This window comes from Erinaceus europaeus, chromosome 10 (assembly GCF_950295315.1).
Source record: "Erinaceus europaeus chromosome 10, mEriEur2.1, whole genome shotgun sequence".
In the NCBI taxonomy this organism is placed as follows: Eukaryota; Metazoa; Chordata; class Mammalia; order Eulipotyphla; family Erinaceidae; genus Erinaceus; species Erinaceus europaeus.
In genome coordinates, this window is record NC_080171.1 from 116,358,432 (window position 1) to 116,379,180 (window position 20,749).

General features: G+C 42.8%; 2 protein-coding genes across 5 annotated transcripts in view; one reads left to right on the forward strand and one right to left on the reverse strand.

The window, feature by feature from the left end:
- SPIRE1 (spire type actin nucleation factor 1) overlaps positions 1 to 20,749 on the forward strand; it is a 126,102-nt gene that overhangs the window by 49,084 nt on the left and 56,269 nt on the right. For all 4 annotated transcript variants that reach the window (XM_060200633.1, XM_007517174.3, XM_060200634.1 and 1 more), the window contains exon 3: positions 2,133 to 2,258. In XM_060200633.1, coding sequence (XP_060056616.1) covers positions 2,133 to 2,258 — 126 coding nt within the window. The remainder of the gene's footprint in view (positions 1 to 2,132; positions 2,259 to 20,749) is intronic.
- The window catches only part of PRELID3A (PRELI domain containing 3A), a 122,561-nt gene that overhangs the window by 516 nt on the left and 101,296 nt on the right, over positions 1 to 20,749 (reverse strand). The window lies entirely within an intron of this gene.

Here is a 20,749-nt window from a genome sequence, read left to right on the forward strand (position 1 = left end):
CAGAAGCCGTTGCCCATTTTTTATTCACTTCTAAAGCCCTGTCTTCACTTCCCTTCTAAGTCATACCAATACCCCTCCTTTTTCCTCTTCCTTCTCAGATAAGGGAAACAGTGCCTACCTTCCTCAGGTGTTCTCCACATTCTCTTCCCTCTCAGTGATGAAAAAAATACGTTTCTGTTCACATAAGTTCTGAGTCCATGTAGAACTAAGGTTCATCTTCCTGGAACATTTCCCCTTCTGGGAGTATGGGCCAAAATTCTTTTGGGGTACAAAAGAAAGAAGTTCTGGTTTCTGTAATTGCTTCTCTGCTAGACATGGTCAATCCACATACCCAGCCTGTCTTTATCTTTCCCTAGTAAGGTAAGGCTCTGGACAGGTGAGGTTCTAGGACATGATGGTAAAGCTGTCTGCCCAGGGAGGTCAGGATGGGATTGTAGTAGCACCTGAATGAAAGGCGACTGAAAGGCAGTTAGATAAAATGCAGGACAGAATGCTTAATAAACAGGGACCAAAGACTATAAATAGAGCTATTGAGAATAGGCATCCTAGGGTAGAAAGAAGATGGGAAGTCTATTTTATTTATATTCCTAGGAGCCCAGGGCTTTTAAATCTTTGCTTGAGCTAGATTGTTAACATAAAGGTGGACCAGAAATGTTTTCTGGTAGGAACTGTCCATCAGAGTGGAGAATAGAACTTGATAGCTTGGATAAGGCAAAAAGTGGTTCGCAAACTTGAAAAAAAAATTAACTGCTACCATATCGATCTGACCTAGGGCCCATGTATATTCATCTTTAGTGAAGGAGCTTGTAGGAAAAAAAAAAAATTAACTGCTACCATATTGATCTGACCTAGGGCCCATGTATATTCATCTTTAGTGAAGGAGCTTGTAGAGCCTTTGGGCCTCTATCAATCTGAGCTCTCAGTCCATGATCACAACTGGGAACATTCCAGGCTGCACTCATTATAGGGCCAGTCCTGGAGCGGCAAAATAGGATCACCCAGCCTCCCTTCAGAGACTGGATTAGCCCTTCCCATTGCTAGCTAGTCTATAGAGAGGGTAAGGTCCTGAGAGGCCCACAGAGAGGACATTCTTGATGGAAGTGACCAGTGATGGCAAAGAGAGGGATCTGTTAGAGGTCTGGAACCAGAGTATCTACAGGGGAGTCCAAGGATTTTCAGGGTTCTATTTAAAAGTAAGTGATGGGGGCTGGGTGGTGGCATACCTGGTTGAGTGCATATGTTACATTGCACAAGGCCCGGGGTTCAAGTCCCCGGTCCCCACCTGCAGGGGGAAAGTTTCACAAGTGGTGAGGCAGTGTGCAGATGTCTCTCTGTCTCTCTCCGGAGTTCTCTATTCCCCCTTTTCTCTTTTCTGGCTGTCTCTTTCCAATAAATCAATAGAGATAATTTAAAAAGTAAGTGATGTTATGCTGTGTACATGGCATATTGTCAAATATAGTTTTTTAAATTTTTTATATTTATTTATTTTCCCTTTTGTTGCCTGTGTATTTTATTGTTGTAGTTATTGTTGTTATCACCGATGTCGTCATTGTTAGATAGGAAAGAGAGAAATGGATCTAGGAGGGGAAGACAGAGAGGGGGAGGGAAAGACAGACACCTGCAGACCTGCTTCACCGCCAGTGGAGGGACTCCCCTACAGGTGGGGAGCCGGGGGCTGGAACCGGAATCCTTATGCTGATCCTTGTGCTTCGTGCCACGTGCGCTTAACCCACTGCGCTACCGCCCGACTCCCAAATATAGTTCTTTGCATGATAAATGGTCAGTAATAGTAGCTGTTGAGACCCCAGAGTTATAATAAGTGCCCAACACATGATAGTTCTTTTTCTGCTCCTCCCCAGACATACACATATATCCTGACATCTTCAAGTAAGCCACCTCATTCTGCTAAGCCCATCTCTGCTGTTGGGTATTGTTAGTAGACCCTTTTCTACCATATGACTGAGTGTTTAGACTGTGCAGATGGCCTGTGATGCACGCAGCTTTGTATAATGGAAATTAACCTTTTTGTCTGATATGAAAATAACAGATATATTGGGTATATCTGCTTTGAAGGTGTCTTTAAAAGAAACATTCATAATGCTCGTGCAACGCTACCGTTGTTCTTTTTGTAGTTATGTGCTGCTCATCTCCCAGCTGAATCAGAGGCACCAAATCACTACCAGGCAGTATGCCGGGCACTGTTTGCTGAGACAATGGAGCTGCACACATTTCTGACTAAAATAAAGAGTGCAAAGGAGGTAAGCACTAATTTCCCACCCTCACACCCCAGCACTAATGTTTTTATAGCTATTGGAACTGTAAAAACTAAACCTGGATTTTCAGCATTGTTCATTGTATTATTGGGGATATTTGTTACCGTTCTCATGGTGAGTGATAAAACTGTTTAAGAAAGAAATAACCTAATCTATTTTATGATGTACCTATGTGAGCCTGTTTCATAAAACAAAAAATTTTCGTCCAGCTCAGTTATAAGTGGGAAGTACTATAAAAATTAGATGGCTTGTGGTCTGGGAGGTGGTACAGTGGCTAAGGCACTAGACTCTCAAGCATGAGGTCCTGAGTTCGATCCCCGGCAGCACATGTACCAGAGTGATGTCTGTTTCTTTCTTTCTCTCTCTCTCTCCTATATTTCTCATTAATAAATAAATTAAATTAAAAAAAAGATTAGATGGCGGCTTGCTTTTCACTCTTTCCTGCTATTCTTTTGTCCATTTAAAAATATTTCAGGGAGTCGGGCTGTAGCGCAGCGGGTTAAGCGCAGGTGGCGCAAAGCACAAGGACCAGCATAAGGATCCCGGTTCGAACCCCAGCTCCCCACCTGCAGGGGAGTCGCTTCACAGGTGGTGAAGCAGGTCTGCAGGTGTCTGTCTTTCTCTCCTCCTCTCTGTCTTCCCCTCCTCTCTCCATTTCTCTCTGTCCTATCCAACAATGACAACAACAATAATAACTACAACAATAAAACAACAAGGGCAACAAAAGGGAATAAATAAATAAAATAAAATAAAATAAAAATATTTCAGTATCTCTTTCAGTAAGAGATAATGACTAGGAAAGAAGGCGACAGGGTCAGGTGGTGGCACACCTGGTTGAATGCACAAGTTACCATGTACAAGGTTCTGGGTTCAAGCCCCCTGCTGCCCTATCTGTAGGGGAAGCTGCACAAGCAGTGAAGCAGCGCTATAGTTGTCTCTTTCCCTCTCTACCCCTCCCCCTGTCAATTTTTTTCTCTGTCCTGTCAAATAAAGTAAGTAAATATTTAAACTGTGTGTAAAACTTCTTTTTTTTTTTTAAAAAGGGGGCCAGACAGTGGCGTGGTTAAGCGCATAACTACAGTGCTCAAGGACCCAGGTTCGAGCCCCTGGTCCTCATCTGCAGGCAGAAAGCTTCACGAGTGGTGAAGCAGGGCTGCAGGTGTCTCTCTGTCTCTCTCCCTCTCTGTCTCCTCCACCCCTCTCAGTTTCTCTCTGTCTCTGTCCAATAATAAATAAATAAAAATATTTAACAAACAAATATTAAAAATAAAGATTTATAAAAAAAAATTTAAAGGAAAAGACACTACACATCTAATAGTTTAATAGTTGATTTTATTTAAGTGTTTAATGGAAGAAATTGCAGTTAGTATTCAGATAATTGGAAACATTATTTAAACTGTTCTTATCTTTTTTGTATCTGTGAGTTTAAATGTTATGTTTAGAGACCAAAGACAGTCATTCTAATTCCAAGATGAATTGCCGTCCTGTACATGACATAGGCAGCCGAGTGCGCTCCTGAGCTCTCTGTAGGTCCGCAGAACATCTGGGTGCGTTCCTGAGCTCTCTGTAGGTCCGCAGAACATCTGGGTGCGTTCCTGAGCTCTCTGTAGGTCCGCAGAACATCTGGGTGCGTTCCTGAGCTCTCTGTAGGTCCGCAGAACATCTGGGTGCGTTCCTGAGCTCTCTGTAGGTCCGCAGAACATCTGGGTGCGTTCCTGAGCTCTCTGTAGGTCCGCAGAACATCTGGGTGCGTTCCTGAGCTCTCTGTAGGTCCGCAGAACATCTGGGTGCGTTCCTGAGCTCTCTGTAGGTCCGCAGAACATCTGGGTGCGTTCCTGAGCTCTCTGTAGGTCCGCAGAACATCTGGGTGCGTTCCTGAGCTCTCTGTAGGTCTGCAGAACATCTGGGTGCGTTCCTGAGCTCTCTGTAGGTCAGCTAACATCTGGGTGTGTTCCTGAGCTCTCTGTAGGTCTGCAGAACATCTGGGTGCGTTCCTGAGCTCTCTGTAGGTCAGCTAACATCTGGGTGCGTTCCTGAGCTCTCTGTAGGTCAGCTAACATCTGGGTGCGTTCCTGAGCTCTCTGTAGGTCAGCAGAACATCTGGGTGCGTTCCTGAGCTCTCTGTAGGTCAGCAGAACATCTGGGTGCGTTCCTGAGCTCTCTGTAGGTCCGCAGAACATCTGGGTGCGTTCCTGAGCTCTCTGTAGGTCAGCTAACATCTGGGTGCGTTCCTGAGCTCTCTGTAGGTCCACATAACATCTGGGTGCGTTCCTGAGCTCTCTGTAGGTCAGCAGAACATCTGGGTGCGTTCCTGAGCTCTCTGTAGGTCCACATAACATCTGGGTGCGTTCCTGAGCTCTCTGTAGGTCCGCATAACATCTGGGTGCGTTCCTGAGCTCTCTGTAGGTCCACATAACATCTGGGTGCGTTCCTGAGCTCTCTGTAGGTCCGCATAACATCTGGGTGCGTTCCTGAGCTCTCTGTAGGTCCGCATAACATCTGGGTGCATTCCTGAGCTCTCTGAAGGTCCGCAGAACATCTGGGTGCGTTCCTGAGTTCTCTGTAGGTCAGCATAACATCTGGTACATATCTCAAGTAAGAGTTCTGTGCATACTAGGGAGTGGGCAGTATTTCTTTTATGATGAAAGTAATGAGTTCATCTGTAACATCAGTTGGGAGCTTACAATGACACATGATTCAGAGAGGGACACACAGAGGATATAGAAGAGAGAAAGGAAAATAACTCACCTATGTTAGTCAAGTGAGACTAACTAGCTCTGGCAAGAAGTCAGTGAGCAATGTCTCACCCAGAGCACCCATAATAAATCAGCCTTAAATAAATGTATGTTTTTCTGTGTATGCTTAGTGCTCTAAAATTCTTTTCTATTCTAGCCAGGATACTGCTTATTGTTTTTTTTTTTATGATGGGATATTGAAAAACTATGCTTTATTATTATTATTATCATTATTTGCATTTGGAAAGTTTTCACCCAGAAGGTTTTAAAATGGAAACCAGTGAAATATATGTTAAGGAATAATTTCAGAACATCATGAACTAGCTTCTCCTCTTGAACAAAACTACATGATGTGGGATTAATTTAAAAGCTTCTGAATAAACATTCAAAAACATTTCCTTCATTAAAGCTTAGTAAATAGTAATTATCTTCCCTAGCTTGTTAAGATTGAGGTTGCCTTCTCCAGAGAACTAAACCTTTTATTTAGGGTTTAGGTATGGTCCAGTGGAATGAATAAAATAAATTGAGTGAGCTCTTGAAGTCCTTCCAATACAGGAATTCTTAGGAACACTTTTGAGTTTCTAGAATACTACTACTACTAAGTGTTTTTCTACTCAGCTTCCCCTGCCCCCTTGATTAAAGTTATGCTTTGACAGATAGCAAACACATTCTCAGAAAGAGATTCAAACATTGTTGAGGTCATTTATATAGAAGTCTCACATGGAGGGGGTTGGGTGGTAGCGCAGTGGGTTAAGTACACAAGCTCAAGGACTGGCATAAGAAAAGACCAACCTGAGAATCCCGGTCACAGGCGGTGAAGCAGGTCTGCAGGTGTCTATCTTTCTCTTCCCCTCTCTGTCTTCCCCTCCTCTCTCCATTTCTCTCTGTCCTATCCAACAACAACAGTATCAGTGGCAACAGTAACAATACCGATAACAACAAGGGCAACAAAATGGGAAAAATGGCCTCCAGGAGTGATAGATTCGTAGTGTAGACACTGAGCCCCAGTAATAACCCAGGAGGCAAAAAAAAAAAAAAATTTAAATCTCACATGGAAAGTAAAAGAACAAGACTGGGACCATCTGTATTTGTGGTGATACCACAGAAACTATGGTAATGTCCTGACTGAGGTGGGGGGCTTTTCCCCACATACATGCATATCTGCATACATGCATTTATGACAGAGGACCAAAGAACTATTCTCAAATTTGGGATGGCTGCGGATCAAACTTGGGACCTCATACTTGAGAGTCTTAATGCTTTGTCTCACTGTGCCGCCTCTCAGACCCTGGGCTTGGGAACTTGAGGTCGAGCTTCTCACCACATCTCTGTCACCCTCTGCCACCACCTCGAATTTGGTTTCATCCTGCTTTCTTGTTTCCCCCTCTTTTTTATCCTTTGCTTTGTAGATCTTTTCTCAACATTTTTAGTTCTTCTCTCTAGAAATCTTTGTTCCATTTTTAAAATGAGGGTAAAAGGGCAGGGCTGAATATGCCTGAGACTCAAGGCCCCAGCATGGTCTCAAGCCAGAGCTGAGTCTAGGTGTAAAGTGTTATTACTAGCTTTTCTCTGATGATCTGTGCCTTTGCGCACTTCCTCGTATGTCTGTTGGTCCTCTGGATCTCTTCCTATACAGTAATTTTTCTTTTTTTCTCCCCTTTTGTTGCCCTTGTTTTATTGTTGTTGTACTTATTATTGTTGCTCTTATTGATGTCATCGTTGTTGGATAGGACAGAGAGAAACTGAGAGAGGAAGGGAAGACAGAGAGGGAGAGAAAGATAGACACCTGCAGACCTCCTTCACCACCTGTGAAGTGACTCCCCCCTCCCTGTAGGTGAGGAGCCGGGGTCTCGAACCGGGATCCTTACGCCAGTCCTTGCACTTTGCGGCACGTGTGCTTAACCCGCTACACCATCGCCCAACCCTCTATAAAGTAATTTTTTAAAGTTTATTTTGGGGGGCTAGGCAGTGATGTGTCTGGTTAAGCACACGCATTACAGTGCACAAGGATTCACAGGTTCAGGGCCCTGAACCCCACCTGCAGGGTGAAGCTTCAAGAGGGGTGAAGCAGGGCTGCAGGTGTCTCTCTCTCTCTCTCTCTCTCTCTCTTCCTTTCTGTCTCTCTCTCTTCCCTCTCAATTTCTCTCTGTATCTAAATAAATAAATATTTTTTTAAAAGTTTGTTTTATAAGAGCCTCCTACTACTCAGCTCTGGCATACGCAGTGCCCAAGATGAGAGGTGGTAGTCACGCAGGTTCCCCTGTAGTCTACCACTGAGCTATTCCTCTGATGTTTGAAGATTGTTTGGAAGTGAAAGGAAAGAGAGACTTTTGAGCCTACCTAGATGGCACCATTACCACTACATTAAAAAGGCGCATGTTCCGAACTGCCAAGCTGAGTTTCCTACTGTCCTCTACACATGCTTACTAGCCACTGGTATGGTTTTGGGTGGTGGAGGATCACTGGCAGTAAGGCACGGGCTGTCTCCTCTTTCATACAGCCCGATGCACTAAACACATTGCTTAGGTAACTCTTACATCTACACTGGCCAACAAGGATATCAAATTGCTTATGAGAGACAGTGACAGACACTCACTTTCAAGGATATCAAATGGCCTTTGAGACACAGTGACAGCAAGACTAACCAAATCTTCTGTCATTCAGAAAATAACCTTAAAGGATCTCATTCATTGTTTAATAAAGAAATCACTACATTATAAAAAGAAACTAGACTAAAAATAATAAGCTTCCAAAATAAAATAATGAACTAAGAGGCATTGTGTTTTTACAAAGCAGACTATTCTAGCAAAATGCAATTAAAACTCTGACAAACAACTATTATCCGTGGTAACAAATTATGGGTTTCATATTTTAGTCAATTATCAATTTATCATATTAGGAATTATATATAATAGGAGAAATTTTGGTTTATCAAATTAGGAACATCATCAGGTACTGAATTCAAATGTTTTCATACTAAAATTATACCCTTGTTTTACACAAATACATGAAATAGTGCCCCCAAATCAGATATGGTCCTGGAGCAAGGAAGAGTGACATGAAATGTTCATAAGAACAAAGGACTTGGGGCCGGGGCTGGTGCACCTGGTTAAGTGCATGTATTACCATGCACAAGGAGCCAGGTTCAAGCCCTCAGCCCCACCTGTAGAGGGAAAGCTTCATGAGTGGTGAAGCAGGACTGCAGGTGTCTGCCTCTCTGTCTCTCCCACCCTCTCAGTTTCTCTCTGCCTGCTTTTTGCTATAGGGTTAGAGAGATAGAGGGGGAGAGACAGCAGCACAGCTCCATTATCTCCACCCCTCATGAAGCTCCCTCTGTCCAGCTGGGCTTGACCTGGGCACTCACAGGTGATAAAGTGTGTACTCTACCTGAGAAGGTACCTTCTGGTCCCCTAAATGGGTTTTTAATGCATAAATTTAATTTAAAGACTGGTAAGAATAAGCAGAGATCCCACCGCTAATCCCATAAAGTTTTCACATTTACTAGAAATATTTTTGGCCTAAGTGTTTCTAAAAGTCAGAAACGCTTTCAAAACTAATTTATTTCAATCTGCAGATAATCTTTGGAGTGCTGAAAAAAAAAACAACCCATAAACCTAATATATAAATTATTTCACTTCAAAAGGCATTTCTAGAATATTTCTCATGCATACATTTACATTAAGAGTTATTAATAAAGTGATAAAATAATAGTCATTTATCCAATTTGTCCAGTGTGGAGACAGAAATTACAAAGATGTAGCAAATATCTACCACAGAGTGTGAGAAATGGAAGGCTGAAGGCTGGAGAAAATGTAGAGCAGTGACGAGAGATCAGGAATAACTCAGTAAGGAGCAAAAACACGAGCAGGGCTTTGATGGGAAAAATGGGAGCTCACCAAGGAAACAAAGAGAGAAAAGATCAAAGATACACAGTAGTATGATAAAATTTTTTAAAAAGTCCATTAGTTTATTGAATAGTGAAAGACACAAAGAAGGGAGAGCTGAAAATGAAAAAAAAAAAAAATCAAGTAAGTGCAATGCCAAGGACGACAATTGCCGGGAGCAATTGAGTTTAATTCTAGTCCAAGGGGGAAGCAACCTGATCGCTGAGCTGCCATGTGACTAGGCTCAGACCAGGGAGCATAAGGGAAGGTCCGATTACTACACACAGCGAACAAGAGGCCCAAGAGGAAAAGTGCTGTTCCCTTCCTCGGATCCATTCCCCTGTGAAGGGCATGAGACAGGGCTGAACGATAAGCAGTGAAGGTAGAGGAAAGCATCTCCCCGCTGAGGAGCGGAGCAGCCAGACAAAAAGGCTTCCCTCTTGGAGGAAGCAGCTCTCTCCTCATCTGTCTGGAGTGGGATGAGGCTAGTGTGTGTGGGTGGGTGCGTACACCAGCTTGCACTTTGTTAAGACCTTCCTTAAGCATGCTTAGTTTCACTGTTCCTGGGATGATTTTTTAAATTTTTTAACTTTCAGAGAGAGAGGGAGAGCATCTTCTGGTGCCATGAAGGCCCCATGTGGTTCTGGGCTCCAACCTGGAAGTAGGTTCACCCTACTGGGTGAACTATCTTCTAGCCCCATATTTTAAGTTTGTTTAGTTTAATTAAAATTTTTTTATTATATTTATTTATTTATTGGATAGAGACAGCCAGAAATCGAGAGGGAAGGTGGTGATAGAGAGGGAGTGAGACAGAGAGAGAGAGAGACCTGCAACACTGCTTCACCTCTCACAAAGCTTTCCCCCCACAGGTGGGGACCGAGGACTTGAACCCCGGTCCTTGCCCATTGTAACATGTGCACTCAACCAGGTGTGCCACCACCCAGCCCCCTTCATTTAATTTAAATTTTATTTATTTATTTATTTCCTTTACTGGGGGATTAATGTTTTACAGTTGACAGTAAATACAATAGTTTGTACATTCATAACATTTCTCAGTTTTCCACATAACAATATAACCCCCACTAGGTCCTCTGTCATCCTTTTTGGACCTGTACTCTGCCCCCCCCAACCCCAGAGATTGACTTTGGTGCAATCATTTAATTTTTAACCAGAGCACTGCTCAGCTCTGGTTTATGGTAATGCAGGGGATTGAGCCTGGGCCTTCAGAGCCTCAAGCATGAAAATCTCTTACATAACCATCATGCTATTTCCCCCCACCATGCTTCTCCCCCCCACCGGCAGTTTCTTTAATTTGAATCTCTGTTTCCTTCTTACTATATTCCTGCGACTAACAGGGGCCTCTGTTGCTTACTCTACTTAACCCTCATGAACAGTCCTGTTATTTTTACTTTGCACATTAGTAAATAAAGGCATAGAAAGATGTGAGGTTTGTACCAAAGTCCTCAGCACTTCTGTTAGGATCAGCTCCTCAGACTTCTCCCGAGCCCTAGCAGAGGTGCTGGGCCCTGTTGTTTTCTTATAAGAACCGCACACACCAAAGACTATATTGAAACAAAACCGGAAAGTATTCCTGAAGGAAAGCAGATATGTACTTCGGTCTAGGAGTCCTTGCAGTTTTTGATAAGAAGTAGGTATAATCCAGAGAGAATAAAGTCTGGAGTTGGGATAAGAAAGGATTCATGAGAGACTGTGTATACGTGTACATAACTCTATGTGCACCCCACCGCTTACGAATGGGATGGAAGGAAGGGGGAGGGTGTTCCACGTAGGGAAGCAGTGAAAGGGAGATGTGACATGGGAAAAGGCAAGAGCATCGTAGGATTGTCAGAGTGAGCTAAGATGTTACTCAGACTTGAAAGCCAGTTACTTATTTCTGTTATCTTTCTAGTGTATCAGTGCTCTCCATTGCCTCCATGTTGAGATCATGTGGTAGAGTTACAAACCCAGGCCCCCAAAATATTTTGTTTCACAGTAGAGGTATCATTTTATTGGCCATAACAGAAATAATGTGTTGTTTCAGAGAAGTACACTGTTTAAAACTAGTCTTTTGGAAAAAGGATCATTTTTATGCAGATAACTTACTTATCATTTATTGCATATTTTAAATATTTATATTAACACCAGTCATTTGTAAAGCCCCTTCTTGGTAGAACACTCTTCTTATTTTAAATATTTATTTATCCCCTTTTGTTGCCCTTGTTGTTTTATTGTTGTAGTTATTGTTGTTATTGATGTCGTCGTTGTTGAATAGGACAGAGAGAAATGGAGAGAGGAGGGGAAGACAGAGAGGGGGAGAGAAAGACAGATACCTGCAGACCTGCTTCACCGCCTGTGAAGTGTCCCCCCTGCAGATGGGGAGCTGGGGCTTGAACCACCCAGTCCTTGTGCCCTGCAATGTATGCACTTAACTGAGTTTGCCAACACTGGGCCCCTATTATATATTTCTTATATTATACATTAATTTGAGGTGGATTTTATAGGAAAACACCGCAGTGTTATAGCTATATTGGTCAAATTATAGGATGACATAATTTTTAATATATTTTTGAGCTTTTAAGTGATACAATAGCTGTATTACTCAATATTAACAGTACTGTATTTATGTCTATATGTAATAAAAGTAAAATCCTATGTTTTGAAATAATGATAGAAAAATCCCTGTGAAGAAACTATTAGTAATATGGATGTTAGTTATAAATAAACACCAAAAAATAATTATTGTTGAAATAGGAACTGGGCCACATAAATAGATATTTAAGTTGTAATTTCTGTCTCCTGTGATATTATGTACTCAAAACTATGGCTGTTTGATTTCTCCCTGCACTTTATTGCATCTTCCGTATAACCCTAGCACTAAGGTAGAAGATTTCCAACATACTGACTTAAAGGTAGACTATCTCATAGAGGTGAGCCTTCTTCGACTTCCTCTGTGGCAAGACTCCACAGGTGTGGGTTGGCATTTCTGATTATCTGATCATAAGGATCTTTGAAACTGTCTCAAGTGTGACTGTAGTTATGGTGTTAATGACTTTCTTGTGATACCTTAAACTCATAAAGCCTCCTAATATTATGTCTGTTTTCATGTAACTATGTCCTCCAGCCCTACCCCCATGTAGAGATTTTGTTTATTCCTTAATATTTGCCAGTGAGAAAGTTGGGCTTAGAATGACAGAGTGGGCCATGCACTATTGAGCCTCAATTTGACTTCTCTAGCTTCTCCATTCACTCTTCCCATTATAAATCTATTTTCTTCTTCCTTTCCTCAAGTTGTTCATGAGCCGGGGCCTCTGCACCTGCTTGAAATGTTCTTTCCACCTCTTCATTTAGAAAATGCCAACTTTTCTTTAATACCTAACGCAAATCTCCACTACTCTGAAGTGTTTTTTTTTCTAATTGAAGTTGATTTCTTTATTCTGGTTGTGTATTTATTTATTTTTTTAATCAAAGCACTGCTCAGTGCTTATGGCTTATGGTGGTGTGGGGAATTGAACCTGGGACTATGGAGCCATAGGCATGAGAATCTCTTTGCATAACCTTTATGCTATCTACCTCTGCCCTATATAATTACTGTTTATATTGCTAGCACTTCAATCTTCATGCTAGCCCTGTTAATTAGATAGCATTGTCCTGATAGAAAACAACTTTATCAAATTATGATAAATTAACTGTTTCTAGTGATAAAATAATTAGGATTAGTACTATTTTTTAATATTTATAAATATAAGGTCAGTATTTTTTTGTTTTTTTTAAATTTTTTATTTATAAAAAGAAACATAGACTAAACCATAGGATAAGAGGGGTACAACTCCACACAATTCCCACCACCAGAACTCCTTATCCCCTCCCCTCCCCTGAGAGCTTTCCTATTCTCTGACTCTCTGAGAGTATGGACCCAAGGTCATTGTGGGTTGCAGAAGGTGGAAGGTCTGACTTCTGTAGTTGCTTCCTGTTGAACATGGGCATTGACAGTTCAATCCATACACCCAACCTGTCTCTTTCTTTCCCTAGTGGGTAGGGCTCTGGGGAAGTGGAGCTCCAGGACACATTGGTGGGGTCATCTGTCCAGGGAAGTCTGGTCGGCATCATGCTAGCATCTGGAACATGGTAGTTGAAAAGAGAGTTAACATAAAAAGCCAAACAAATTGTTGACCAATCATGGACCTAAAGGCTGGAATAGTGCAGATGAAGAGTTGAGGGTCCTCCATTTTGTAGATAGCTAGTAGGCATATTTTAGTTAAATTCCAAAGGGCCTATGGCTATACTAGTTTTTGTTTGTTTGTTTTTCTGAGCCTGAAATCTGATATGCAGGTGAATCCTAATTATTGTGTGGGGAGGTGATGTCATGGCTGAAAAAAGGACCAGAAAGCTGGACCAGGGAAGAGAGTAGCTCCCAAATATGGGAAAGGTGTATAAATATTGTTGACTGTAAACTCCATAGAGTTGATGTGATCTGGGGCCCATATTCAGCTTAGGAGCCTACGTGATCTCTGCATCCCTGTAGATATGAGCTCACACTCTGTGGTCATAAGTAGGAATGTTCCAAGCTGCCTCAATATCAGGACCCATCTTCCTCAGGTGTAGCATAGAGTATATTGTCCAGCCTCCCTTTGGAGGATGGAACATTCTCTACCATTGTTGATCCAAGTTGAGGGCAAGGTCTTAATGGGGGCCCACAAAGGGGTCTCTTGTGTTGTTCCTGATAGAGATGACCAGTAACAATGGAGAGAGGGATTTATTTGAGGTTTAGGCCCATCATGTCTGTTTGGGAATCTCAGGACTCTACGATTAGGGCCCCAGCTGATGGGGTGGCCTGATAGTGACTAAAGAGTCATCGTTAAAGTATGCCAGTCTCTTGCCCTTATTCAGCTTTTGCAGTCCTTGCTTTGATGTGTTTAGCTTTGGAGTGAGTGAGAGAACTGTAATAGGAAGTAGGTGAGGAGGGTATCTAAGTCTAAGTAGATACAATTTCATTATGAACTTTATACTGACTCACTACAGACTATTGTGTATTTTTGCTTTCAGGTATATATTTTGCCCTAATTTATGGATACATGTGAACATATTCTCTATCTTACAGAACCTGGTCTATATCTAGATTTAGAGACTTTATTAGGAAGTGAACCACCTGGAATGGAATTAGAGAATCCTATGAAAGGAAAGGTCTCACCCGAGTAATGAGGCTGAAGGGTTGACAGTCCATGCCTGACATCTCTGGACACAGTCTGAAGTGAAGCACGCTGAGGTGGTATTCCTTGCGTTGATTAGGTTGGGATCGGCGGATGGAATATCGTTTGGTATGAATTGAGAGAAGCATGCAGGAAAGTGAGCCCCACCCTAAAGGTTCTGGGACTGGGGAAATTATAGGCTCTATAGAGGAAGCGGGAGGTTCCTGCTGTCTTAGGGTTTAAGAAGAGTCGCTTCACAGGCGGTGAAGCAGGTCTGCAGGTGTCTGTCTTTCTCTCCCCATCTCTGTCTTCCCCTCCTCTCTTCACTTCTCTGTCCTATCCAACAACAACGACATCAACAACAATTACATCAATAATAACAACAGTAATAAATACAACAAGGGCAACAAAAGGGAATAAATATTTTTTTTAAGTTTTTTTAGAAAAGAACATAGATAGTTATTGCTATAGTCACATTATTTGGCAATTGGGTTAACTTTGAAATATCCCTGTTAGGATTTGCTGTATCATCACCATAATTTATGTCCTTTGACACTATTTGTATGTAGCTGTTGCCACCAGTTGCTTCTTTTCTCCCTGTTCTAAGCTTTAAGAGAGTCAACATATCAAAGACTCAGCCTATGTATTAAAAAGACTCAGTCTGTGCTTTAAAAAGTTTGAGACAGGGAGTCCGGGCAGTAGCACAGCAGGTTAAGCGCACGTGGCACAAGGATCCCGGTTCGAGCCCCCCGGCTCCCCACCTCCAGGGGAGTCGCTTCACAGGCGGTGAAGCAGGTCTGCAGGTGTCTGTCTTTCTCTCCCCCTCTGTCTTCCTTTCCTCTCTCCATTTCTCTCTGTCCTATCCAACAACAACAATAAGAATAACCACAACAATAAAACAACAAAGGCAACAAAAGGGAATAAATAAATAAATATTTTAAAAGTTTGAGACATTCAATCAACTTTCCCCTCTCATGTTAATTAATAGTGATTTATATGACTACAAATTGATAGGAGTGTACATAAACACCATTCCCACCACCAAAAGACTGTGTCCCATACCATCCCCCCTCCCTTCCCCTCCCCACCCCGTGAAGCTGAACATCCATCCTCACCCTCACCCCACAGTTTTTATGTTGGTGCCCTACTCCAAATAAGGTCAGCATTTTCAGGAGGCACCTGCAAAAAACAATTTGGGGAAAGTAGTGAAGGAATTGGGGGATTTTGGTAGCTACTTAAGAGAATATAATCCCCATGTTTCACCTGTCATAAACACTAGTTATTGAGGGGCCAGGCGGTGGCGCACCTGGTTAAGCACTCATATTAAAGTGCGCAAGGACCCAGGTTCAAGACCCTGGTCCCCACATGCAGGGGGAAAGCTTCAGAAGTAGTGAAGCAGGGCTGCAGGTGTCTCTCTGTTTCTCTCCCTGTCTACCTCCCTCTCCCCTCTCAATTTCTTTCTGCCTCTATCCAATATTAAATAAATAAGAATATTTAAAAAAAACACGAGGGAACCGGGCGGTAGCGCAGCGGGTTAAGCGCAGATGGCGCTAAGTGCAAGGACCGGCATGAAGATCCCGGTTTGAGCCCCCGGCTCCCCACCTGCAGGGGAGTCACTTCACAGGAGGTGAAGCAGGTCTGCAGGTGTCTGTCTTTCTCTCCTCCTCTCTGTCTTCCCCTCCTCTCTCCATTTCTCTCTGTCCTATCCAACGACGACAACATCAACTACAACAACAATAAAAAGACAACAAGGGCAACAAAAAGGAAGATAAATAAATAAAATTACAAAAAAAAAGAATAAAAAAAAAAACACGAGTTATTGATGAATACTTGGCAAAAATTCATTCATTCTTACAGTAGCCGATGTTTCCCACTTGTCTGGTGCAAGTACAATTAAGAATACCATCTGGGGGTTGGGCGGTAGCACAGCGAGTTAAGCGCACGTGGCACAAAGCGCAAGGACTGGCCTAAGGATCCTTATTCGAGCCCCGGCTCCCCACCTTCAGGGGCGTTGCTTCACGGGCAGTGAGGCAGGTCTGCAGGTGCCTGTCTTTCTTTCCTCCCCCTCTCTGTCTTCCCCTCCTCTCTTGGTTTCTCTCTGTCCTATCCAACAACGACGACATCAATGATAATAACCACAACAACAGTAAAACAACAAGGGCAACAAAAGGGGGAAAAGTAGCCTCCAGGAGCAGTGGATTCGTAGTGCAGGCACCGAGCCCCAGCAATAACCCTGGAGGCAGAAAAAAAAGAATACCATCCCAAGACTTTATTGCATGAATTCATGTCATTTTCACAACTAGCCACATGTTATTATATATCCATTCTTGAGGAAACAATAGTGAGCAAGAAATGGAAATGAGGGAGTCCGGCGGTAGCGCAGCAGGTTAAGTGCATGTGGTGCAAAGCGCAAGGACCAGAGTAAGGATGCCGGTTGGAGCCCCCGTCTCCCCACCTGCAGGGGCGTCGCTTCACAGGTGGTGAAGCAGGTCTGCAGGTGTCTGTCTTTCTCTCCCCCTCTCTGTTTCCCCTCCTCTCTCCATTTCTCTCTGTCCTATCCAACAACAACGACATCAGTAACAACAATAACTACAACAATAAAACAAGGGCAACAAAAGGGAATAAATAAATTAATACAAAAAAAAATGGAAATGATAGGCTAGAGCTGCCTGGCGGTGTGGTGAGGGTTCTTGGGAGTGGAGGCAGAGTCTGGCAGAACGCTGAGAAGCACCCAGCCTAGGCAAGAAGCATTTGCTTCCTCTAGTACGAGCAGCTGAAATTGTTATGCCGGTCTTGATTTTCTGAAGGTTTATATTATTCTCACTTACATATGACAATTTTACTATTTTACTTTCTAATATGCCTTTTAAAAATTCTCATCAGTCAGTTTTTTCCTCTTGTCCTAATACAGTAAAAATGCTGTAATTGGAGAATGGTTTTGAGATACTCAGATAGGGGCAGGAGTAGATAGCATGATGGCTATGCAATCAGATCCTCATGCCTGAGGTACTAAAATCCCAGGTTCAATTCCCCACACCACCATAAACCAGAGGAGCCGAGCAGCGCTCTGGTAAAGAGAGAGAAAGAGAGAGATGTTCGGATTGGGGCTTTGGAACCTCAGGCATGACAGTGTTTTTGCATAACTGTTATACTGTCTATCTCCCCTGCCTGGTGAGCTCAGTTTATCTTAAATAAGACTATGACTTCAAATAGCACAAAGTCTGGGAGGTAGCTCAGTGTGTCAGGCCCTGGGTTAGATTTCTGGCTTGACGTGGGAGCAGCACGTGCTGCAACAGAGGAATTCCGTGGGCTGTGGAATGGTGCTTTATGTCTTGTCCTCCATTCCCCCCCCCCCCCGCCAGTGTGGAATAGAAACTTGGGCCCTGAGGCAGCGCAGTGGTACAGTGCTCGCATAAACCATAGGTTCAGTCCCCACTACCACATTAAAAAATATATATTATTGAGTTTCTGGAGGTGGGTCCATGGTGAAATAGTCAGAGCATTCCTTCCTCCGGTGAAACAAATATACCACAGAAGTCTACACCAGTGTACAACTGGGACTGCTTGGAGGAAATACTGTTCTCTGAATGTGGATGGATGCATGTATGCATGGTGGGGGAGGGGAGAGGGATCTGACGCTTCAGGACTGATTACACAGTAGTCACTCACCATCCTGCAAACTGCTTGGCATGGCTTGTGAAAAAGAGACCTCATTCGCCTAAGCCTTGCCCCAAGGAACTTTCTAAGGACTCAAAGTGCTGAACTGCCTACAAGGGCTGATTCACCTTTGAGTTATAAAAGAAAGCCATCTGACAACTGGCAGCTGAGCCCTGTAAAGACAGTTTGATCAGTTCCTTCTCCCCTAAGGGAGAGTTGCTTCAGTGAATACAGCCAACAGATCACAGGTTGAAAAACTGAGACATTGGACTATTGAGTGCTGAGAGAAGGGCTGTGCTGTACTGACTACCCTGGAGTTCTGGGAAGGCTTGGATTTTAATCCATCAGCACAAATTCACAGCAACATTTCGACTGAATTCAACAATTAAGAGAATAATCCATCAAGACCAAATGGGATTCTCGCCAGGGATACAGAGATAGTGCATCATATACCAACTCATCAGTGTAATACACCACATCAGTAGAAGGCAGTTGGGGAAGATATTTGTGCATCAGGCATCTCACAGGTGGATTTGATTGTTGGCTAACAAGATATCTTCAGTGGGAAATAATTACATTTTTTTCAACTAATCACACATTATAAATGTGACTATTTGACTAGAAATATGAAAATTTCAAAAGCTTTAATTCTAAAAATATTTTCCCAAGTAAAACAAAATGCATTCTATTGTATGATACTCTTTTAGCAACCCCCTGTACATATTTCATTATTTATCTAACACTGGTTTACAATGCTTGTACTATTTCAGGAGTGTAGTCTCATACGACGTGTGTGAACAACTCCCCATGCCCCCTATCCACCTGCCAAGACTTCCCTCTTCCTCACATATTGCAGTGCATTTTAATTGACTTCTTCATATTTGCTGCCTAGCCCTCTCCTCATGCCTGTTCTCAGCCTCTCCAATAATCTGCCGCATTCAAGTTAGCTGGAAACTTCTCCCTCTGGTTAAAATGAATTTATAGTCTTCCAGATGGTGAATTTTTTTTTCAAAGAATTTAGCACAAGACATCTATTTGTAAGGCTGCCATTTGCTCATTTTAATTAGGTCATACAGCATTTGTAATTTTGTAGTGTCTTTGCTAATATCTGCCTCTTTTCTGTCTGATTTGCCACTTTGCTCTTCTTCTTCTAGCGTTTGCCCTTCTTCCGTAGCCAGTCAACAGCATCAGGTTGAGCCTGATGTAAAATTTCGAGACCTCCTTTGAATCTGGAGAGGTGGCAGTCGTTGACTATGTGGGTCATAGTCTGTCTGGAGCCGCAGGGGCAGTTCGGGTCGTCTCTGGCACCCCAGCGATGGAACATAGCGGCGCATGGCCATGGCCTGTTCGATAGCGATTGAGGAGGGCCCGATCATAACGTGCTAGGTCAAAGCCAGGTTGACGCTTGCAGGGGTCTGTGATGAGGTGTTTGTTCTTGACCTCAGCTGACTGCCAACTCTGTTTCCAAGAGTCTGGAACAGAGAAGTTCAGTGTAGGCGTAGGGGACCAGATTGGGTGATGAGACGTCCAGCGTTGGACAGGGTGGGCGAAGATCTCCGTGTATATTGGCAGGTCCGGTGGAGCGTAGACGTGGGAAATGAACTTAGATGATGCCGCATCCCGACGAATATCTGGCGGGGCGATGTTGCTAAGAACTGGCAGCCATGGAACCGGGGTGGAATGGATGGTTCCAGAAATTATCCTCTTTGTGAAAGTTATTAATATACGGTGATCACTACATCAACAGTACCCTGTCTCCCTGGGTTACCATTGCTCTTATAACTAGCCTTCCTGTTAACATACTTCAGAAAAGCAGTTTACCTGAGAGATCCTAATCTTTGCAAGGTTTTTTTCTAAGTGATAAGTGAAAATTGTATCTTTTAGTTCACATTTAAAAAATATATTTATTCCCTTTTGTTGCCCTTGTTTTATTGTAGTTATTGTTGTTGTTGTTGATGTCGTCGTTGTTGGATAAGTGATAAGTGAAAATTGTATTTTTTAGTTCATATTTTAAAAATATATTTATTCCCTTTTGTTGCCCTTGTTTTATTGTAGTTGTTGTTGTTGTTGATGTCGTCGTTGTTGGATAGGACAGAGAGAAATGGAGAGAGGAGAGGAAGACAGAGGGGGAGAGAAAGACAGACACCTGCAGACCTGTTTCACCACCTGTGAAGTGACTCCCCTGCAGGTGGGGAGCCGGGGGCTCCAATCCGGGTCCTTATGCCGGTCCTTGCACTTCGCGGCCACATGCGCTTAACCTGTTGCGCTACCGCCCGACTCCCGTAACCAAACTTTTTAAGCTCCTTCAAAATATTGAAGACATAGGAATACTCTCTACCACCTTCTATGAAGGCAACATCTATTGATATTATGGATTTAAGGTATTTCAGGACCATTATTCTAACTTGTCTTGAGTGTTCTAATGTATGGCATGTTTTTGGTGGCATTGTTAATAAACGCCAGTGGTTTGAACTTGCTCAGTAAGTAAAAGACAGAGTAGGAAGATGGTTTATGAAACTGTAAACCATATTATTTACTACATTTCCATTAGTTTATAATACGCATGGCTGACTTCCTTTTATCAGAAGACTTGGTGTTAACTTCCTGGAGGTGTTAAGTGTCTCAGTCTCCATACCATTGATTTCAGGACTGGAAAATATACAATAAAATATATTTATTTTCCTGTGATGAGAAAATACCTGAATGAGGAAGAATATCATGGTTCACAGGTTTTACTTATTATAAATGTTACAAAACCAAGCGAAGATAAAGTATTATTGTGATTACTTGTCACTTGTGAAATGTATTTAAGCATGTCTTTGTAATTCCTTATTTTTTTCAGCTGCCACCAGGGTTTATCACTGGGCTCAGTGTCAACACTATGAATCTCCCCCCCCCCCCGGCTGCTTTTTTTTTTCTCTTTGATTTTATTTTGGTAGGACAGAGAGAAATTGAGAGGGGCAGGGAGGTCAGAGAGGGAGAGAGAGACTTCTGCAGACCCTCTTCTGCAGACT